This window comes from Hemiscyllium ocellatum, chromosome 1, assembly GCF_020745735.1.
Source record: "Hemiscyllium ocellatum isolate sHemOce1 chromosome 1, sHemOce1.pat.X.cur, whole genome shotgun sequence".
Taxonomy (NCBI): Eukaryota; Metazoa; Chordata; class Chondrichthyes; order Orectolobiformes; family Hemiscylliidae; genus Hemiscyllium; species Hemiscyllium ocellatum.
The window spans coordinates 30,985,759-31,006,093 of NC_083401.1; the positions used below are offsets into that span (position 1 = coordinate 30,985,759).

Genomic DNA, 20,335 nt, shown 5'->3' on the forward strand with positions numbered 1-20,335 from the left:
GAAACTCAGTGGGTCTGACAGCATCTGTGGAGTAAGAAACGGAGGTAGGGTATCAAGTCAAAATGACTCTTCCTCAGAACTGAAAGGGATTGAAAAGTGGTGTTTTTTATATTTTTGATAGAGAAGGAGTAGAAGTGAGGGGAACAGGTGATATGGAGGCCCGGTGCAAGAGACAAAGGGGTTGCTGATAGGGTTGAAATAGTGATGTGAAATGGGTGTAAATTAAGGTGTGGATGGGTGGAAATGGGTTCTCTCAACTGGAAGCAAAGTAAACAAGACACAAACAACTCAAAGCTATTGGGTGATGGTGAAGTGGGGGTTTGGGGGGCTGGTGATGTAAGAATAATGAAGGACAGGCAGACATCATACAGTTAGATTACATAGTTGTGAAATTCAATAATGTGACTTTGAGGCTGTAAAGTTCTAAAAAGGTGTTGTTCCTCAAGCTTGTGTTGCTCGTCTTTGGAACGTTGCAGCAAGCCCAGGACAGAAATGTTAGCATGAGAGCAAGGTGGCTTATTGAAATGAAATGTTGTCTGATTCCTCCAGACTCCTTTCCCATATCGTGTCCAATGCCATCCCTTAGCATCTTCACGAAGGGAGATTGAATATCCAGATAAATGGCATTATGAAATAACTGGCAACATTTCTCATGTGTAATTTTAGTCACAGAAATAGCAACTATAAATATAGTTCATAAGCAGTGTGCTAACTGACATATACCTTTACCGGGATGTTGTTTTCCACTCAAAGTTCACCACTTTGAAATAGCAGTAAAGAAATTATCTTTTGTTCCGATTGCGTGATTTAAATTTAACAAATCAGACCTTGCACTGTAAATAATTGCTCAGTAGTAAAGAACTTAAACGTTGCTAAAAGGAGACATGAAAACAGTTAATCGTCAATTTTCATACTCAGACCAGGAAAGCAGATGCTGATAAATCAAGGTGTTGTCATGATCCAGTGAATGGCAGTCTCCATGATCCGTTTTTATGTAAAGGTGAACATATGTCCAAGTACCTTTTGCGTAGATATTACCCTGTATATTAGTATAAGTAGTTTCTAAAATCCACAAATGCATTACAGTGATAATCAATTAAAAACCTTAGCATAGTCTGGATTATTTAATAAATAATGTCCAAAAGCACAATGAATCTAATGGGGCATGCAAACAAGGACTGGTTTACCATGATCGGCATGTTACCCACTGTGAATGGTCAACAGGACATGTTTTTTGATACGGTCTACCCATCATTCAGACATATGGCCTATGTATTTGGTATCATGCTGGCACTGGAACTCATAGATTACATTGCTCATTCATGCAGTAGGTGAACTGTCTTTTTGGCTTGACAGCAACATTCTGTTAATGGAGAATACCACTTATGAATTTATTGTAACATATCAGTGTTTTGGAGTGGAGCCTGTGGCATAGTTGTGCTGTCACTGGGCTAGTAAACCAGAGACCTAAGATAGTGTTCCGGGAGATGGGTTCGAGTCCCATCAACTGAAGTTAATTAAAACCATTGCTGATTGTCGGGAAAAATCCATCTGGTTCACTAATGTCCTTTAGAGAAGGAAATCTGCCATTCTTACCAGGTCTGGTCTACATATGACTGCAGACCCAGAAATGTGGTTGACTCTTAACTGCCCTCTGGGCTACAAATGCTGGCCTGTCCATGACACCCACATCCTATAATTAATTTTTTTAAAAAAGTCAACATGAGAAAGCTAGCTTCACCTGTTCTTCAAAGTTTTTAGACACATTCACCTTCCAGGCTAATCTAAGGTAGACTGGGCACCATTCTGGTCCTGTTAATATGGCTTCAAATTTAATGATCATCTTGTGGTCATATGATATCCTCAGGCTATGGTTCCCCCCTCTCAGACCACACTCCAGTCTCAGACTTTGCTTCATTCTTCAGCTTTGCTGTATCCTAAGACTGGGCACTACCCTCTGGTTGAATTGTACAAGGTCTGGGAAGAAAAAAAAGATTGATCTATACATCAGCAGCTCTGACAACATTTAGCTCAGAAGCAGTACAACAAGAAAAAATTATAAAAACCAAAAGAACTGCAGATGCTTTAAACCAGAACCAAAACCAGAAATTGCTGAAAAAGCTCAGCAGGTGTAATAGCATCTATGGAGAGAAATCAGAGGTTAACGTTTTGGGTTCGGTGACCTGAAAACCGATAATTTATATAGATAAGTTGCAGAGCTGGGCGGAAATGTGGCAAATGGAATTCAATGTAGCTAAGTGCGAAGTCGTTCACTTTGGTAGGAATAACAAGATGATGGATTACTGGGCTAATGGTAGGCTACTTGGTAGTGTGGATGAGCAGAGGGATCTTGGTGTCCATGTACACAGATCTCTGAAAGTTGCCACCCGGGTAAATAGTGCTGTGAGGAAGGCATATGGTGTACTGGGCTTTATTGGCAGAGGAATTGAGTTCCGGAGTCCTGAGGTCATGTTGCAGTTGTATAAGACTCTGGTGAGGCCTCATCTGGAGTATTGTGTGCAGTTTTGGTCGCCATACTATAGGAAGGATGTGGAAGCTTTAGAACGAGTGCAGAGGAGGTTTACCAGGATGTTGCCTGGAATGGTAGGAAAATCTTATGAGGAAAGGCTGAGGCACTTGGGGCTGTTCTCATTGGAGAAGAGAAGGTTTAGGGGAGATCTGATAGAAGTGTATAAGATGATTAGGGGTTTAGATAGGGTAGATACTAAGAACCTTTTACCGCTAATGGAGTCAGGTGTTACTAGGGGACATAGCTTTAAATTAAGGGGTGGTAGGTATAGGACAGATGTTAGGGGTAGATTCTTCACACAGCGGGTTGTGAGTTCATGGAATGCCCTGCCCGTATCAGTGGTGAACTCTCCTTCTTTATGGTCATTTAAGCGGGCATTGGATAGGCATTTGGAAGTTATTGGGCTAGTATAGGTTAGGTAGGATTCGGTCGGCGCAACATCGAGGGCCGAAGGGCCTGTACTGCGCTGTATCCTTCTATGTTCTATGTTCTATGTAATTCATTTAAAAGATCTGCAAAATCATTAATTGCTTCTAAGAATGGTTGATCGTGACTTTCAGGAGGTTACGTTAATTACAAAAATCCATGTAAGGGTGACCCATGACCTGAAAGCAATACCAACAGGAAGAATGTTTTTTTTAGATTACTACAGTGTGGAATTAGGCCCTTCGGCCCAACAAGTCCACACCGACCCGGCGAAGCGCAACCCACCCATACCCCTACATTTGCCCCTTACCTAACACTATGGGCAATTTAGCATGGCGAATTCACCTGACCCGCACATCTTTGGACTGTGGGAGGAAACCGGAGCACCCGGAGGAAACCCACGCAGACATGGGAGAACGTGCAAACTCCACACAGTCAGTCGCCTGAGGTGGGAAATGAACCTGGGTCTCTGGCGCTGTGAGGCAGCAGTGCTAACCACTGTTAAGAAGCCTGTTTCCGTGCTGTACATTTCTAGGACTCTGTGACTGTATATGGATGCTGTATGGCTTAACACAAATGATAGCTGCTGATATGAAGGAGAGCTACATGCACAGGTAGCTAGAGGGTAAAGTTGATCAATGCACAGATATAGGCAGAGGGAATGGAGTCAGAGACAGAAAGATGAACGCAGAGAATTCTTGTGAGAAGAAGCAAATCACTCGGGAAAATGTTAGTTTTTTTCTGTTCATCAGGAAAGAGGAATTCTGCAAGCTGGTTAAAAAAATCTAAATCCTAGAAAGCTGTGTGAATAGCTTAGAAATCCTGAAGAGGTGGATGTTATTCCAGAAGTACCCAAACTGTAAGCCAAACTGTTATTGATTAGTTGCTTGAAAAGGAACGTTGGAAAATGACATCAACAGGATTGTTGTGACTCAAGGCAGAGGGGATTTGCAGAAGTGTACTTTGCTGATGATGATCATATCTGTGAAACTCAAAGGTGAACACTGTTGTCCAATAGGCCCCCTTTTCTACCCTGTGTGCTCAAATAACAGCATAATCCTTATTTAATGTTGTGTTTCTGTTCCTGAGGATCACTACATTAAGTGAAATTACTTTTAGTGAATCATGGGTTCCCATACAACCTAAAGTTAAAGCCAGATTCAAAGTTTGGGAGAAGATTTGTAGCTCGGGTGCTCGTTGTTGTGGTTCTGTTCGCCGAGCTGGGAACTTGTGTTGCAGACATTTCGTCCCCTGTCTAGTTGACATCCTCAGTGCTTGGGAGCCGCCAGTGAAGCGCTTCTGTGATCTTTCCTCCGGCATTTGTAGTGGTTTGAATCTGCCGTTTCCAGTTGTCAGTTCCAGCTGTCCATTGCAGTGGCCGGCATATTGGGTCCAGGTCGACGTGCTTATTGATTGAATCTGTGGATGAGTGCCATGCCTCTAGGAATTCCCTGGCTGTTCTCTGTTTGGCTTGTCCTATAATAGTAGTGTTGTCCCAGTCGAATTCTTGTTGCTTATCATCTGCGTGTATGGCTACTAAGGATAGCAGGTCGTGTCGTTTCGTGGCTAGTTGGTGTTCATGGATGCAGATCATTAGCTGTCTTCCTGTTTGTCCTATGTAGTGTTTTGTGCAGTCCTTGCATGAGATTTTGTACACTACGTTGGTTTTGCTCATGCTGGGTATCGGGTCCTTCATCCCGGTGAGTTATTGTCTGAGAGTGGCTGTTGGTTTGTGTGCTGTTATGAGTCCTAGTGGTCGCAGTAGTCTGGCTGTCAATTTGGAAATGCTCTTGATGTATGGTAGTGTGGCTAGTCCTTTGGGTTGCAGCATGTCCTCGTTCCGTTGTCTTTCCCTTAGGCATCTGTTGATGAAACTGCGGGGGGTATCCGTTTTTGGCGAATACATTGTATAGGTGTTCTTCTTCCTCTTTTTGCAGTTCTGGTATGCTGCAGTGTGTTGTGGCCCTTTTGAATAGTGTCTTGATGCAACTTCCTTTGTGTGTGTTAGGGTGGTTGAACTACGAAACTCAAAGGACTAGCCACACTACCATACATCAAGAACATTTCCGAACTGACAACCAGACTACTACCAACAGCCACTCTCAGACAACAACTCACCAGGACAAAGGACCCGATACCCAGCATGAGCAAAACCAACCTAGTATACAAACTCCCATGCAAGGACTGCACAAAACACTACATAGGACAAACAGGAAGACAGCTAATGATCTGCATCCATAAACACCAACTAGCCACAAAACGACATGACCAGCTATCCTTAGTAGCCACACACGCAGATGACAAGCAACATGAATTCGACTGGGACAACACTACTACTATAGGACAAGCCAAACAGAGAACAGCCAGGGAATTCCTAAGACATGGCACTCATCCACAGATTCAATCAATTAGGCACATCGACCTGGACCCAATATACCGACCACTGCAACAGACAGCTGGAACCGACAACCAGAAGCGGCAGATTCAAACCACTACAAATGCCGGAGGAAAGATCACAGAAGCACTTCACAGGAGGCTCCCAAGCACTGAGGATGTCACCTAGACAGGGGACGAAACGTCTGCAACACAAAGTCCCAGCTCGGCGAACAGAACCACAACATAAAGCCAGATTAGTTTTCTCCAGACTTTTTCTTGCCCAGAAAATAAAACAATGTACAAGTTGAAACACTGGGTGGGCTTTCAGTCAAAAACAATCTCATAGAGTTGTTCCATGCCCCTCCTGATCACGACTTTATTGACATTTTCTTTCTTTTCTAAATTAAAGTTTTTAAGAAGTTGGCTGGAAGCAAACCTCCATGTTGGTGGGCCTTCACATTGAATTACCCTGTAATGGTGCTCAGAATCACAGCAATGTTATGGCACAGAAGCTAGCCATTTGGTCCGTATTTGTCTGGACTAGCTGTTCATATGAACATCATGACTTAGTGCCATCCTCCTGCCTTTCCCTTTATCCTTGCATGGTGTTTCTATTTAAATACCCTCTTGAATTCCTGAGTGGAACCCTGCCTCTGCAGCACTTTCAGGCAGTGCAAACCAAACCTGAACCACTCACCGTGTGAAAAAGTTTATTCTAGCATTACATTTGTTTCCTTTACAAATCATTTTAAATCTTGATCCTTCTAAAAGCAAGAACAGTTTCTCCCAACTGCTCTATCAAGCCACCTTATGACTGTGGAAACTTATTTTAGATCTTCTCTTAGCCTTCTTCTTTTGACAAGAACGCTCTGAACCTCTATAATCTATTTACAGAGCAGACTCAATGGGGCAGATGGCCTACTCCTGCTCCTATTTCTTATGTTCTTATCCTTATAACTGAAGTTCCTCATCACGAGAGTCACTTTTGTAAATCACCTGTTCATTCTCACCAATGTCTCTCATCTTTACCATATGTGGCACCAACAACTGTACACAGTACGCCAGCTAAGGTCTAACAAATATCTTTACTGCTCCTCTAAAGCTGAAGACCTGTGTATGGACCTCAATTGACCAGGGAATCCGTGTTCATGCCTAGTAAACTCTTAGATGGTTTTAATCAACAACGAAAATCTTGACTAATAAGTTTTTACCTGAGGCAGGATTATGATTTGAAAACAAACCCGTTACCCATCTTCATGCTGAAAATTCAGATCTCTGCCTCAAAGGCCAAAAGACTAATGTGAGTCATGGCTGACACCTAGAATCCATTGTTCCTCATGTTAGGAATAAAACAGAAAGTGCTGGAGATACTCAGCAGGTCTGACAGCATCTGTTGTGGGGGAGGAGGGGGAGAGAGAGAGAGAGAGAGATTTAATTTTTTGAAGTGAAGAGTTATAGTGGACTTGAAACATTAACTGTTTGTCTCTCCAAAGAGTCTGCCAGACCTGCTGAGTTTCTCCAGGACTTTCTGTTTTTATTTCAGATTTTCAGCATCCACGGTATTTTGTTTTTGTTTGAGTGTTAGGGTTATAGTTTTGCTAGTGTTCGGGGTATAATTAACCGTGCTTCCCACTTCAGTTTACTAGTCCTGTTACACAATACATCTACACATTAAGCTAGCCCTGTGCATACTACTGAGCTGAAGTTCTCTAGGACTTTCATCTTAAATTGTTGCATAGCCTCAACCCTTTGCAATCTGTGTAACTGCTTCCAGCTTTTCAACCCTCTCTCATCTCTGCATTCCTCCACTGGCAGCCAAACATTCAGCTGACTGGTACCTTAGCTCTGGAATTAGTTCCATAAAACCTCTCCATTATAGTATATCTTAAAACTAATTTTACTTACAAAGTTTTATTCAGTAAAACTCCTGTGAAGCCGCTAACGATGTTTTAAAAGAGCTGAGGAGGAATTACTTCTCCCAAAGGGTCATGAATCTGTGGAATTCACTACCTCAGAATGCAGAGGAAGCTGGGACATTGAGTAAATTCAAGAAGGAGATAGACAGATTTCTAATTAGTAATGTAAGGGTTATGGAGAGCAGAAAGGAAAATGGAGTTCAAGTTGAGATGAGATCAGCCATGATTGTATTAAATGGCAGAGGAGGTTTGAGGGGCTAAATTGCCTACTCCTTCTCCTAGTTCTTATGTATCACTGTCTGGAGACTGTGCACATAACAGGCAAACAGAAATTACTTGCGGTGATAAAAACTTATTCAAAGACTTAAACACAATGATCTATAATTTTCATGCATCCATCTGACTTAAAACAATATAAAGAGTACTGATACCAAAATGCCTTTTTTAAAAAAAATGTTCAAAATGTTGCTAAGTGGTGGCTGCACTTTTTGTGGTTGCCTTCAATCCGAAGTTACTTTTGAGATGCATTATGTAGATGATCCTAACTGAAGTTTCCTTTTCCAGGCTGATTTTTGGCACACTTTATCCAGCGTATTCATCTTACAAGGCTGTGAAAACAAAGAATGTCAAAGAATATGTAAGTTATTATTGTTTGTCTTGCAGCAATGATAATTCCCACAGTAGATGCCAATATTTGTTTTGATATGAGTTGATTTGATGTGGGTATTGTGCAAAAGGTAATGGTTTTGAAGGAGTTTGTGTTGAAGTTGTATTGGGTTCTAGAGAATAGAGAGAGGCACTTCAGCGTGAGATCCCAGTGGACACAGATGGGTCAGCTCTAGCTCCAAATAGTCGTAACTAGTTATAGCTAACTAATCGATATAACATGTAACTAATCACCTCATGTTATGTGAGATATGACTTTATTATATTCTATATATAAGATCTTTTATTAAGGCTCACCTATGAGCTGTCCTCAACCATTGACAATCAGACAAGTCCTGGGACTATCTTTATTTTCCTAAAGGATCACTAGTGAACCTGTGGGTCCTTATAAAATCTGGCAGTTTCATGATCACCATTACTGGGTTTTATTCCTTCTGCCAGTATTGAAACCCTGACAAAGCACTTGATAATTACCTGTGCATTGTAAATTTAATCTAATTTCATTTTGCATAATTTGTTGCTGTATTTTTTCCATTCACATCACTAACATTAAGAAAACAAGCAGCACGGAAGGGGGCCATTTGACCCACTGTGTGTAAAAAAAATCCAAACCAGACCTTTGCCCTTATCTTGCAAATGTTTTCTTTCCTGACGTAAGTGACCATCAGGGAAAGAGAACATATCATAAGAATGTGTTAGATCTCTAAGCATCGGAGATGTTTTGCCACTGACCATCAAATTCAGACCCACAATTTGCTGCAGGAAAATGTTCTACTTACACAGCCCATACCCCCCATCCTAATTCCTTTTCTAATCATCTTAGAGTTTTGCTGATTGATTCAATCAAGCAGTTCGATCAGCACTGTTTTCTCATGCTGTTCAAATTGTTCTCTTACTAAAGTTGTCTTTAGTTGAGTTTCTGTCCTGATGAATGCTGATCAAAAAGCTTTGACTTCGCAACATATAAGTTCTGTACAACTGAGCAATTATCAGATAATGCAGGTTTGATTGTGCTAAGCTTGGGTTTTAATAATCAGGAGGATGCTCAAAGACCACTTCAAATATACTTGCGAGCTCGACACAACGAACCTAAGCATTGATCATTGTGAAATAGAAGAAAGTAGTGGCATCACCTCTGTGCCGCCATGCACCAGCACCAATGAACGGTGGCTGCATCAGTTTGACAGAAGATGCCACAGACAGGGTTTCATAATGCACAAATTTTAGGGGAAAAATAGACTGTAAGAGAGAAATCCTATGACGAATGAGCTGAGCTAACAACTAACCAGCACAGGCAAAAGTGAGTACTGCAGATGCTGGAAATCATCCTAAGTGACTGCCTTGTTTCTCAAAGTTTTTCAAAACTGGTGGTTGGAGGGGTAACTGAGTGTTTTAGTTTTGGCACTGCCTTGCACTGACCAGGTTCACTCACTCACCTCAACTGAATTGACAGTGTTAGTCCTATAACTGGCCTCTTTAATCCTGGGCTAAAAGAAGTTCATCATCATAGAATCCCTACAGGATGGAAGCAGGCTGTTCGGCCCATCGATTCCGCACCGATGCTTCGAAGTGAATTCCATCCACACCCAACTCCCATCCAATCCCTGTAACCCAGCATTGCCCATGGCTCATCCACCTAGCCTGCATGTCCCTGAACACTTTGGACAATTTAGCATGGCCAATCCACCGAACCTACACATGTTCAAGTTGACAAATCAGCTGGTGGTTCCAGTGATGACTGTCACCAGAATTGGGTATGTCAGATGAAGTGATGTGAGAGAGAGAGAGAGAGAGAGAGAGAAAGAGACCCTTTGCCTTGAGGTTTCACAACATTCAAAAGAGAAATGGAATACTGCTTTGACCATCGAGGCTAAAACCTGGAGTCATTGAGGAAGAATTGTCCTTTCGGTGGGGTAATTGACCTGTGGAGGAAGGCTGTCAGGAGCAGCAAGAGAGGAGGGGCAGCCTGTGCACGGAGTCACAGGATGTGGGCGAGGTCCTAGGTGGATACTTCTCATCCGTATTCCCAGTGGCGAAAGACATTGTAACTAGGAATTTCAGTTGGGATAGTGAGGTTCTAGTGCACCTTATCATTAATAAGGAGGAGGTATGAAATGTTTTAGCCAGTTTACAGCAGGGGTGTCAGATTAGGAGCAAGCCAAGGAAGGAAGGTGCAGATTACGGACTTGTTCAAAGAAAGATTGGTGGGATAAGCCCAATAAGTACAGACCAATCGATTTAAATTCAGGATTGGGAAGCTTCTAGAGACAATCATTTGGCATCCAATTAGTAGTTCCATGGAAAAGAAAGGTGAGTTGGTTAGGAAGAGGCATGGATTTTTAAAGGGGAGATTATATTTACCTAAGGTTTTGAGCTATAGGGAGAGGCTGAATAGGCTGGAGCTGTTTTTCCCTGGAGTGTTGGAGGCTGAGGAGGGACTTTTACAGGGGTTTATAAAATCATGAGGGGCACGGATAGGGTAAACATTCAAGGTCTTTTCCCTGTGTGTGGGGGGAGGTGGTGTCCAGAACTAGCAGGCATACTTTTAGGGTGAGAGGGGAAAGATTTAAAAGGGACCTAAGGGGCAACTTTTTCCCACAGAGGGTGGTGCATGTATGGAATGAGCTGCCAGAGGAAATGGTGGAGGCTGGTACAATTGCAATATTAAAAGGCATCCAGATGGGTATATGATTAGGAAAGGTTTAGAGGGACATGGGCCAAATATTTGCAAATGAGACTAGCGTAATTTAAGATATCTGGTTGGCGTGGGTGTGTTGGACCGAAGGGCTGTTTCCATGCTGTACATCCATATGACTCTATAAATCCCAGGGCTGAATGATATATGTCCCACGATGCTATGAGAGGCAAAAGAAGAGATTGCTGGGGTCCTGGAGGAGATAGTTAAAAATTCATTGGCCGCAGTTATTTAGTGGCACATAATTGGAGGATAGCTAATGTTGTTCTTTTGTACAAGAAGGGAAGCAGAGATAAACCAGATAATTACAGACCAGTTAGTCAAATGTCAGTGGTAGGGAAATTATTGGACAAAATGCTGAGGGACAGGATTAATCAAAACTTAGGAAGTACAAGATTGATCAGGGATAGTTAGCACAGATTTGTTGAAGGGAGATTCTTTCTAATTTAATTGAGTTGTTTGAAATATATTGATGAAGGTAGTGCACTTGATATGGTTTACATGTACTTCAGCAAGGCCTTTGACAAGGTCCCACATGGACGTTTGGTCCAAAAGATAAGAGTCCATGGGATCCAAGGGAAGTTGGCAAACCGGATCCAAAATTGGCTTACAAATGTGAGGCAGGGGCGACAGTGGAGGCATGTTTTTGTAATTGGAGCCTGTGACCAGCAGTGTATCACAGGGATTGGTGCTGGGACCTTTGCTGTTTGTTGTGTACATTAATAATTTGGATGTGAATGTAGAAGGAATAATTTATAAGTTTGCAGGTGACATGAAAAGTAAATTGTTCATGTGGAAGATGGTCTCAGGTTATGGTCTGATATTGATCAGCTGGTAAATCGGGAGAGCAATGGCGGATGGAATTTAAACCCGATAAGTATGAGGTGATACACTTTGGGAGGTCTAATAGGGGAAGGAGATACACAATGAATGGTACATCCCTAGGGAGTATTGAAGAACAAAGCACCCTTGGTGTACAATTCCATAGGTCCCTGAAGATGACAGCACAGGTAGACAGGGTGGTGAAGAAGGCAGACAATATAATTGCCTTCATTACCTAGGATATAGAATATACGAGCAAGGAAGTCTTGTTACAGCTTTATAAAACATTGGCCAAGCCACAGATGGAATACTGTGCTGTTCTGGTCACCACACTATTGGAAGACATAATTGCAGTAGAGAGAATGCAGAGGAGATTCATCAGGATGTTGCCTGGGATGGAAAGTTTCAGTTATGTGGAGAGACTGGATAGGGTTTGTTTTCCTTGGTATAGAGGAGGCTGGGGTGGGAGAGGGGGAGGGGGAGGTGTTGGTGGTGGTCTGAATGAGAGATACAAAATTATGTGCTGCAAATGTGTTGCTGGTCAAAGCACAGCAGGTTAGGCAGCATCTCAGGAATAGAGAATTCGACGTTTCGAGCATAAGCCCTTCATCAGGACCTAACCTGCTGTGCTTTGACCAGCAACACATTTGCAGCTGTGATCTCCAGCATCTGCAGACCTCATTTTTTACTTATACAAAATTATGTGGGATAGACAGACAGAGTAGATTGTGAGAATTCTGGACCTCTTCTGCACCCTCTCCAAAGCTTCCACATCCTTCCTTTAATGTGGCAAACAGAATTGAACACAATATTCTAAGACTGAACCAATGAAAATCTTATAAAGCATGACATCCTGACTCTTGTACTCAATTCTTCAACCAATAAAGGCAAGCATGCCTTAGGCTGTCTTTACCATCCTATCTACTTATGTGACCACTTTCAGGGAACTATGGACTTGAAACCCAAGATCCTTTTGTAAAGCAATGTTGTTCAGGGTCCTGCCATTAACTTTTCCTAAATAGTTGATCTCCCAAAGTGCAGCACCCCACACTTAGCGGATTTAACTCCATCTGTCATTTCTCCGCCTATATCTGCAACTGATCTATATCCCTTGGTATCCTTCTACACTATCCACATCTCCACCGATCTCTGAATCATCTGTAAACTCACTAACCCACCTATCTAGATTTTCATGCAAGTCAGCAGAGGTCCCAGTATATATCCCTGTGGAGCACCATTAGTCACAGATCTCCATCTAGAAAATCACCTTTCCACCACTACCCTCTGTCTTCTATGGACAAACTAGTTCTGAATCCACGTGGCCAAGTCACTATGGAAGCCATGCATCTTAATCTTCTGGATGAGCCTACCATGAGGGACTTGGTCGAAAGCCTTACTAAAATCCATGCAAACAACAACTGCTCTACCCTCATTGATCATCTTCATCATGTTCTCGAAAAATTCAATCTGATTAGTAAGACATGACCTGCCCTGCTCAAAGCCATGCTGACTGTCCCTAATTAGGCCATGCTTTTCCGAATGTGTATAAGTTCTATCCCTAAGAATTCTCTCCAATAGTTGTCAACCACCGATGTCAGACTCATTGTATCTTCCTGGATTGTGATGTGAGGGACAAGTTTTTTTACACAAAGTTGGTAGGAGTCTGGAATGCTTTGCCAAGAGTGGTGGTAGAGGCATATACAGTAGGGGTGTTTAAGAGGCTTTTGGATAAACACACGAATATGCAAGGAATGGAGGGATATGGACCAAAGGCAGACAGAAGGGATCAGTTTAATTTGGCATCATGTTCAGCACGACATCATGGGCCAAAGGGCCCATTCCTGTGCTGTACTGTTCTATGTTGCATGTTCTGTGTTCTAGTGGAAACAAATAATATTTATGCGCTCCAAATAAAACAGAAATTTAACACTCTAACATTGTGTAATGTATCTTTGTGCAATTACAAATCTTTACTCTGTGTTTCCTTAGCATTTCTATATCCTGCAGCTCCTGTGCTATAAGCAGGACAAACATTGAACTGCTCTTTCCTCTGAACTGAATGCTGAGATGTTCTTGGCTGAAAGCCTACAAATTTTGGCATCTGTGAGGGCTTCACTAAAGACTATTTCACCTGCAGGAACAGAGGCAGACTCGAACACACGAACATAAGGCAGCAGTTGAGATACTTACTAGGATAAGGTGGGGGTTGTGAAGGGCAGGAGGTACCAGGTGCAATATTAAAGTGCTCTGAAGCAAGTTTCTGCTTCCAACTCACCTTACATAACTATTCCTCCCATGGCTTAGCTATGCATCCCTTCTAGCAGTAATCTGGAGAATCCTTAGCTGCAAATTAGCAAGACAATGAATTGTCAAGGTAAGGATATCATCTTGGTGGAATCCTGACATGAAATTTAAACTTTGAATAGTGAAATTTTTGAATTAGTTTATGGGATTTAAGAATTTTTTGGCAAGGCCAGCACTTAATGCTCTTCCCTAGTTGCCTTTGAGAGGATGGATGGTAAGTTGTCTTCTTGAATTGCTGCAGTCCAGGTGCTTTGGTATCCCCACAATGTTATTACAAAGACAGTTCCAGCATCATTGACTCAGCATCATTGAAGGAATGATATTATTGTTCTTACTGAGGATAGTTTGCGGCTTGAAGGGGAACCTATATGAGATGCTCTTCCCATGCATCTGCTACTCCTTTGCTCATAGACATATCGCAGATTTTGGAAGGTGTTGTCGAAGAAGCCATAGCAAGTTGCGAAGGCATTTTGTAGTTGGAATGACATACAAAGACAAGAGAGTCATACTAGACTAGTATGGAACACTGACTCAGCCTCAACTGGAGAATTATGTCCCGTTCTTGGTTAGATTTCGGAAAGATGTGAAGGAATTAGGAAAAAAAGTGCAGAAAAATTTATGAGAAGGTTTCAGGACAGAGGGACTTCAGTTACATAGATAGTTTGGAGAAGTTGTGACTGTTCCCTCACAGAAATGGAAGTTGAGAGCAGATTTGATTGAAGTGTTCCAAATCCTAGATGGAGTAGATAGGGAAAAACAGTTTAGAAGAGCATAAGAATTGGTGGAAGGTCAAAAATTTAGAGGGCACGCATTTAAGGAAATTGGCCAAAGGAGCAATAAAGAAATGAAAAGAGACTCGTTCACACAGTAAATGGTTCAGATCTGGTGTAGATACTTTAGAAGGAATTGGACAATAATCTGAAAATGATGAATATGCCCCAGATAAGGACAGAAGGTTGGGGAGTAGCACTAGATAAATTGGTCCTCTGGATAGTCAGTGTAGGAGCTCTGACCAAATGGCCTTTTTCTGTGCTGAAGCAGTTCTATGCTCCTATATTGCCGTAGTTAAAGAATAAAGGTTGTTCTGTTATAACGTGCGATTTGTCAGTGCAAATTGGCTATAACACGATTGACGAATTGTGGGCGTTGTTTGGATAACGCAAACTTTCTCCTGAATGGGTGTAGCGATTTTCTATTAGCGATCTTGTACAGCGCAATTCACCATAGCAGTTATCCATAGCGCAATTTTCTATAGCACAAGGTTGCAAAGGAACACAGCTATCACATTAAAGCAGAAGGAGCTGTATTGTGAATTATGCCATTGGTGCAGGATGTATGAAGGAACCAAAATCGGCTCCTAAGGTGAGATGGCCCACCAAAGGGTCTGGTTTCCATGCAGTATGACTCTATGACTATATTTACATGAAATAACATACCATTGGCCTTCTTCACTGCCTGCTGCCCCTGCAAGCTTACTGGTGTACAAGGACACCCAGGACTCACTGTACCTTCTCATTTCCCAATCAATAGCCTTTCACATAATAATTTGCCTTCTGGGCTTTGCTACCAAAGTGATTTGGACGGTGGCTCAGTAGTCAGCACTGCTTCCTCATCAGCACCAGGTACCTAGGTTTGATTCCAACCTCGGGTGACTGTCCGTGTGGAGTTTACATGTTCTCCCCGTGTCAACGTGGTTTTCCTCCAGGTGCATGGTTTACTCCCATAGTCCAAAGATGTGCAGGTTAGGTAGATTGACCATGCTAAATTGCCCACAGTGTTCAGGAATGTGTAGATGAGGTGCATTGGCCATGAGAAATGCAGGATTACAGGGATAGGGTAGGGGGATGGGTCTGGGTGGGATGCCCTTCGGAGGGTCAGTGTGGACTTGTTGAGCTGAATGGCTTGTTTCCACACACTATCATGATTCTATGATTCTATCTTACATTTATTCATATTATACCTCATTTGCCATCTCTGCATCCTCCTCATGCCTTACCCGCCCACCCAGCTTTGTGTCATCAAAAAGCATGGAGACATTACATTGAGTTCCTTCATCTAAATCATTAATATATATTGTGAAGAACAGGGACCCAAACACTGATCCCTGCACTTTCACACTAGTCATTGCTTGCTATTGGAAGAAAACCCATTTCTTCCTCCTCTTTGTTTCCTGTGTGCTAACCAGTACTCCATCCATGTTAGTACACTACCTAAATCCTGTAATTTTATGTGCTAATTTTTATTTGGGGATCTTACCAAAAGCCTTCAGAAAGTCCAATAAATTAAATCCACTGGACCCCCTTATCAACTCTACCAGTTACATCCTGGAAATATTCCAGTAGAATTGTCAAGCACAATTTTTCTTTCATTAATTCATGCTGTTTCTGTTTGATCCTGTCACCATTTTCCAATCAATTTTACGCTAAGCACGTTAGCCTCTCAAACCTATAAACTCTATCATCTACAAGGACAAGAACAGAAGCTGCAGGGAGCCATCACCACCTGCATGTTCCCTCCATGTGAACACCCTGAATCCGAATTATATCATTATTCTCTCACTACTAGTGCGCGAAAATCCTGGAACTGTTGCCTCAACTGCTGTCTGTGAGTAACCTTGCAAAATAGACTGGTGTGGTTCATACTAACCTCTCAAGACCTATTAGGGTTGGGTAATAAAGGGTGGCTATTTCAGTGGCTCCATTTTGCTTAAATGCAGTAAGAAAAGTCATGGGTACCTGACTTACCAATGTTGAGAATAGTTTGTGGCACAAGTTCTATTTTTGTTTTTATTTGGCAAAATGTAGCTTTATCAAATAATGTTTTTTTTATTTCTCTTATCGAACCAGGTAAAATGGATGATGTACTGGATCATATTTGCATTGTTCACCACAGCAGAAACCTTCACAGATCTGTTTCTTTCCTGGTAAGTGTTGTTTTACTGTTGTAGTCCAACACAAATTATAGAATCATGTCATGTACCAATGGTGGAATTTATTAACCTCTGCACTGCTTATGATGCCCTAATAAAACCATTTCAGCACTAGATCTGATTTTTGTTGTGTCCAATAGAGGGTGTATTTTGTTTTACAAAATAAATTCAACCTCATAATGTAAGGATTCAGTCAGCTTTTACAGCAGTGGCCAAAATACTAATGGACAGCAGGGTTCCTGGCTCGAAAGCTTCAACAACTAGTGCAGCCCGACTGAAGAAGAAAAGTAAAAGTTGCATTTAGATAGCACCTCTGATGACCACAGGAATTTGCAAAATCTATCCAGTGATTTATTGTTCAATTGAAGCCACTGTTGTATTGCGGGAAAAGTATAGGAATGTGATAATGACCAGATAATCTATCTTTGTGATTAAGGGGTAATTAATGTCCAGAGTTGAGGCGTCATGTTGAAGTTGTACTGGCCATTGGCGAAGCCTCTTCTGAAGTACTGTGTACAGTTTGGATCAGCCTGCTATAGAAAGGATATTATTAAATTGGAGAGGGTTTGAAAAAAATTACAAGGATGTTGCTGGGAATGGACGGTTTGAGTTATAAAAAACAGCCTGGAAAGGCTAGAACTGCTTTCACTGGGGTGTAGGAGGTTGAGATTTATAAAATCATAAGGGGCAAAGATAAGGTGAATGAGAAAGGTTTTATCCCTAGGGTGGGCAAGTTCAAACCAGGGGCCATATTTTAAAGTGAGAGGAGAAAGATTTAAAAAGGACGTGAGGGGCAACTCTTTTACACAGAGAAAGTTCATGGGTGGCATGAACTGCCAGAGGAAGTGGTGGATGCAGGTACAGTTACAACATTTAAAAGACATTTGGATAAGTACATGAATAGGAAAGATTTGGAGGGATATGGGCCAAACGCTGGCAGGTGGGACTCGCCTAGTTTTGGGAACATGGTTGGCAGAATTGCTTGGACTGAAGGGTCTTTTTCCATGCTGAATGATGAAGGGCTTATGCTCGAAACGTCGAAGTCTCTATTCCTGAGATGCTGCCTGGCCTGCTGTGCTTTGACCAGCAACACATTTGCAGCTGTGATCTCCAGCATCTGCAGACCTCATTTTTTACTCGAATGACTCTATGACTCTATACTGTTATTGCTGTATTACTGTTTAGAAAAAGCAGAGCTGATCGTTTGAGTTTGAGTTATTATTTTCACATGTACTGAGATACGGTGATAAGTACTCTTTTGTATGCATTCCAGGCAGATTGTACAGGGGGCTTCACAGGTTCGATGATCAGAGATGGCAGAAATTAGAATTAGGGCACATTGTTTAAAAAATAAGGCATCACCTATTTAAGATAGAGGTGATAAAGAATTTATTTTCTCCTAGCATTGTTAGTCTGTGAAATTCTCATCCGCAGACAGCTTTAGAGAATGTGTCGTTGAATATATTCAAGACTGAGTTAGAGATTCTTTTTCATTAATAAAGCAGTCAGGGGTTATGCTGGGCACACAGGAAAGTTCTCTTAATGCCACAATCATATGAGCCATGATTGCATTGAATGATGGAGCTGGCTCGCTGACTAGATCCTACACTTTGTGACCTCCTGTCTTATAAAATAGTGCTATGGAATCTTAAACATCCACCTGAATGGACAGGCAGGCCCTCAGTTTATCATGTCATCCTAAAGATTGAAGCAAAAGTAAAGTCTTGGGCCTAGCTTGTCATCCTCAAGGTGGGAAAGTACTGTTTGGAAGGAGCGAGCCTTGGTGAATTTCTGCAGTCCATCTTGTAGATGGTACACACTACTGCTGCTAAACGTTTGTGGATATAATGCCAATCAAGTGGACTGCTCTATCCTGGATGGTGTCAAGCTTTTTGATTATTGGATCTGCACCCATCCAGGCAAATTCATCACACTCCTGACTTGTGCCTTGTAGGTCTCTTGTGGTGTTGTAATAGTGTCTCTAACTCTGAAACAGGAGCGTTGAAGTCCCACCTGCTCTAGATGTGTGTAATAATGTCTCTGAACAGGTTGATTAGAAAATATCAAGAGTCTTGCCTTTCATGTCTGGGATCAGAGTCCAAAACAGGATGGTAGGTTAAGTACCTACCTACTGTAAGATTCCGAAGTGAAATGAACTTGGACTGTGCCAATCAGCTTCGAATGGGCGCTACAGAACAAAACTTTACATTTATCATATTTGGTCCTGGGGTTGCTTGAAGTAGGAAATAAAAAAGCCAAGCTAATAGTAGAGACATTTGACCTGTATCTTCTTCTGTTAAATTTAATAAAAATAGAAGAAATAGGAGTAAGACATATGGCTCCTTAAGACAACTCCATTATTCAATAATTTCATGACTAACTTAACTCCGTTGTCCTGCCCATCTCCATAGTCTTTAACTGCCCATTTGAAATGAAAATTGTTTTTTTGCTAGTAATGATAAATATCCCAATTTCCTTAGCCTGTTCTTATAATTAAAGCATTTGATCCATTATCCTATCCTATTCAAAGATTGATAGCATTACCTCTTTCTGCATATATTTTAGATTAGATTATCTACAGTGTGGAAACATGCCCTTTGGCCCAACAAGTCCACACTAATCCTCCAAAGAGTAACCCACCCAGTCCCATTTCCTTCTGACAATTGCATGTAACACGATGTCTTTGTGACTGTAGAAAGAAACCAGAGCACCTGGAGAAAACCCGCACAGACAGTCACCCGAGGCTAGAATTGAACCTGCGACCTTGGTGCTGTGAGGCAGCAGTGCTAACCACTGAGCCACCATGCTGTCCCCTTTGATGTCCTTTTTATTAAATGTAGTAGAACTATATGTTCCTTTTTTACATCCTTATCAATTTATGCCACTATATTTAAAACTTTGTTTGTCTGAGAGAGATTTTTTCCTTTTAAAGTTTTATCAGTTTGTGTATATATCTTAAGATGTGACACCTAACATTTCTTCTTACTAAATTTAATTTGCCTGTCTGCCTGTAACCTATGTCCTTCCAAAGTTGCCTACAGCCTTCTCACCGATTAATTGTAAACATCCCCTACTTTTGTGCTATGTGTAAATGTTGATGTTATATCCTGAAACCAAAGTCCAGTTCATTTACACATAAAGATTAAGAAGAGCACTTGACCCCAGGGATAATGTTTACATCGCTCCAGTCTGAAAACATCTATTTGCTGTTGCTTCGTGTTTTCTGCTCTTTAAATAATTTCCTACCATGCCACTTTCCCCTTAATATGATGCACACTTTTTAAACCAACAAACTTTCTATGTAGCAGCTTGAGCATCAATCACTACATTTCCTTTATCAGTCCACTCTACTACTTCATTCTGTTCTGTTGGTCAAGCAAATTACCTTGCGCGAAACTATGCTGCCTGCCATTATTTAACTTGCATCATTCAGAGTGGGTATTGGGCACGCAGTTGATTGCAGCCTCAAGATTAGAGTGGTGCTGGAAAAGCACAGCAGGTCAGGTAGCATCCGAGGAGCAGGAAAATCAACGTTTCGGGCAAAAGCCATTCATCAGGAATCAGTTTCCTGATGAAGGGCTTTTGCCCAAAATGTCGATTCTCCTGCTCCTCGGATGCTGCCTGACCTGCTGTGCTTTCCCAGCACCACACTAATCTTGACTCTAATCTCC

At 41.8% G+C, this 20,335-nt stretch overlaps 1 protein-coding gene across 3 annotated transcripts in view; it reads left to right on the forward strand.

Moving 5' to 3' along the window:
- LOC132826805 (receptor expression-enhancing protein 1-like) overlaps nucleotides 1-20,335 on the forward strand; it is an 85,762-nt gene that overhangs the window by 25,458 nt on the left and 39,969 nt on the right. For all 3 annotated transcript variants that reach the window (XM_060843151.1, XM_060843231.1, XM_060843081.1), the window contains exons 2-3: nucleotides 7,813-7,885; nucleotides 16,582-16,658. In XM_060843151.1, coding sequence (XP_060699134.1) covers nucleotides 7,813-7,885; nucleotides 16,582-16,658 — 150 coding nt within the window. The remainder of the gene's footprint in view (nucleotides 1-7,812; nucleotides 7,886-16,581; nucleotides 16,659-20,335) is intronic.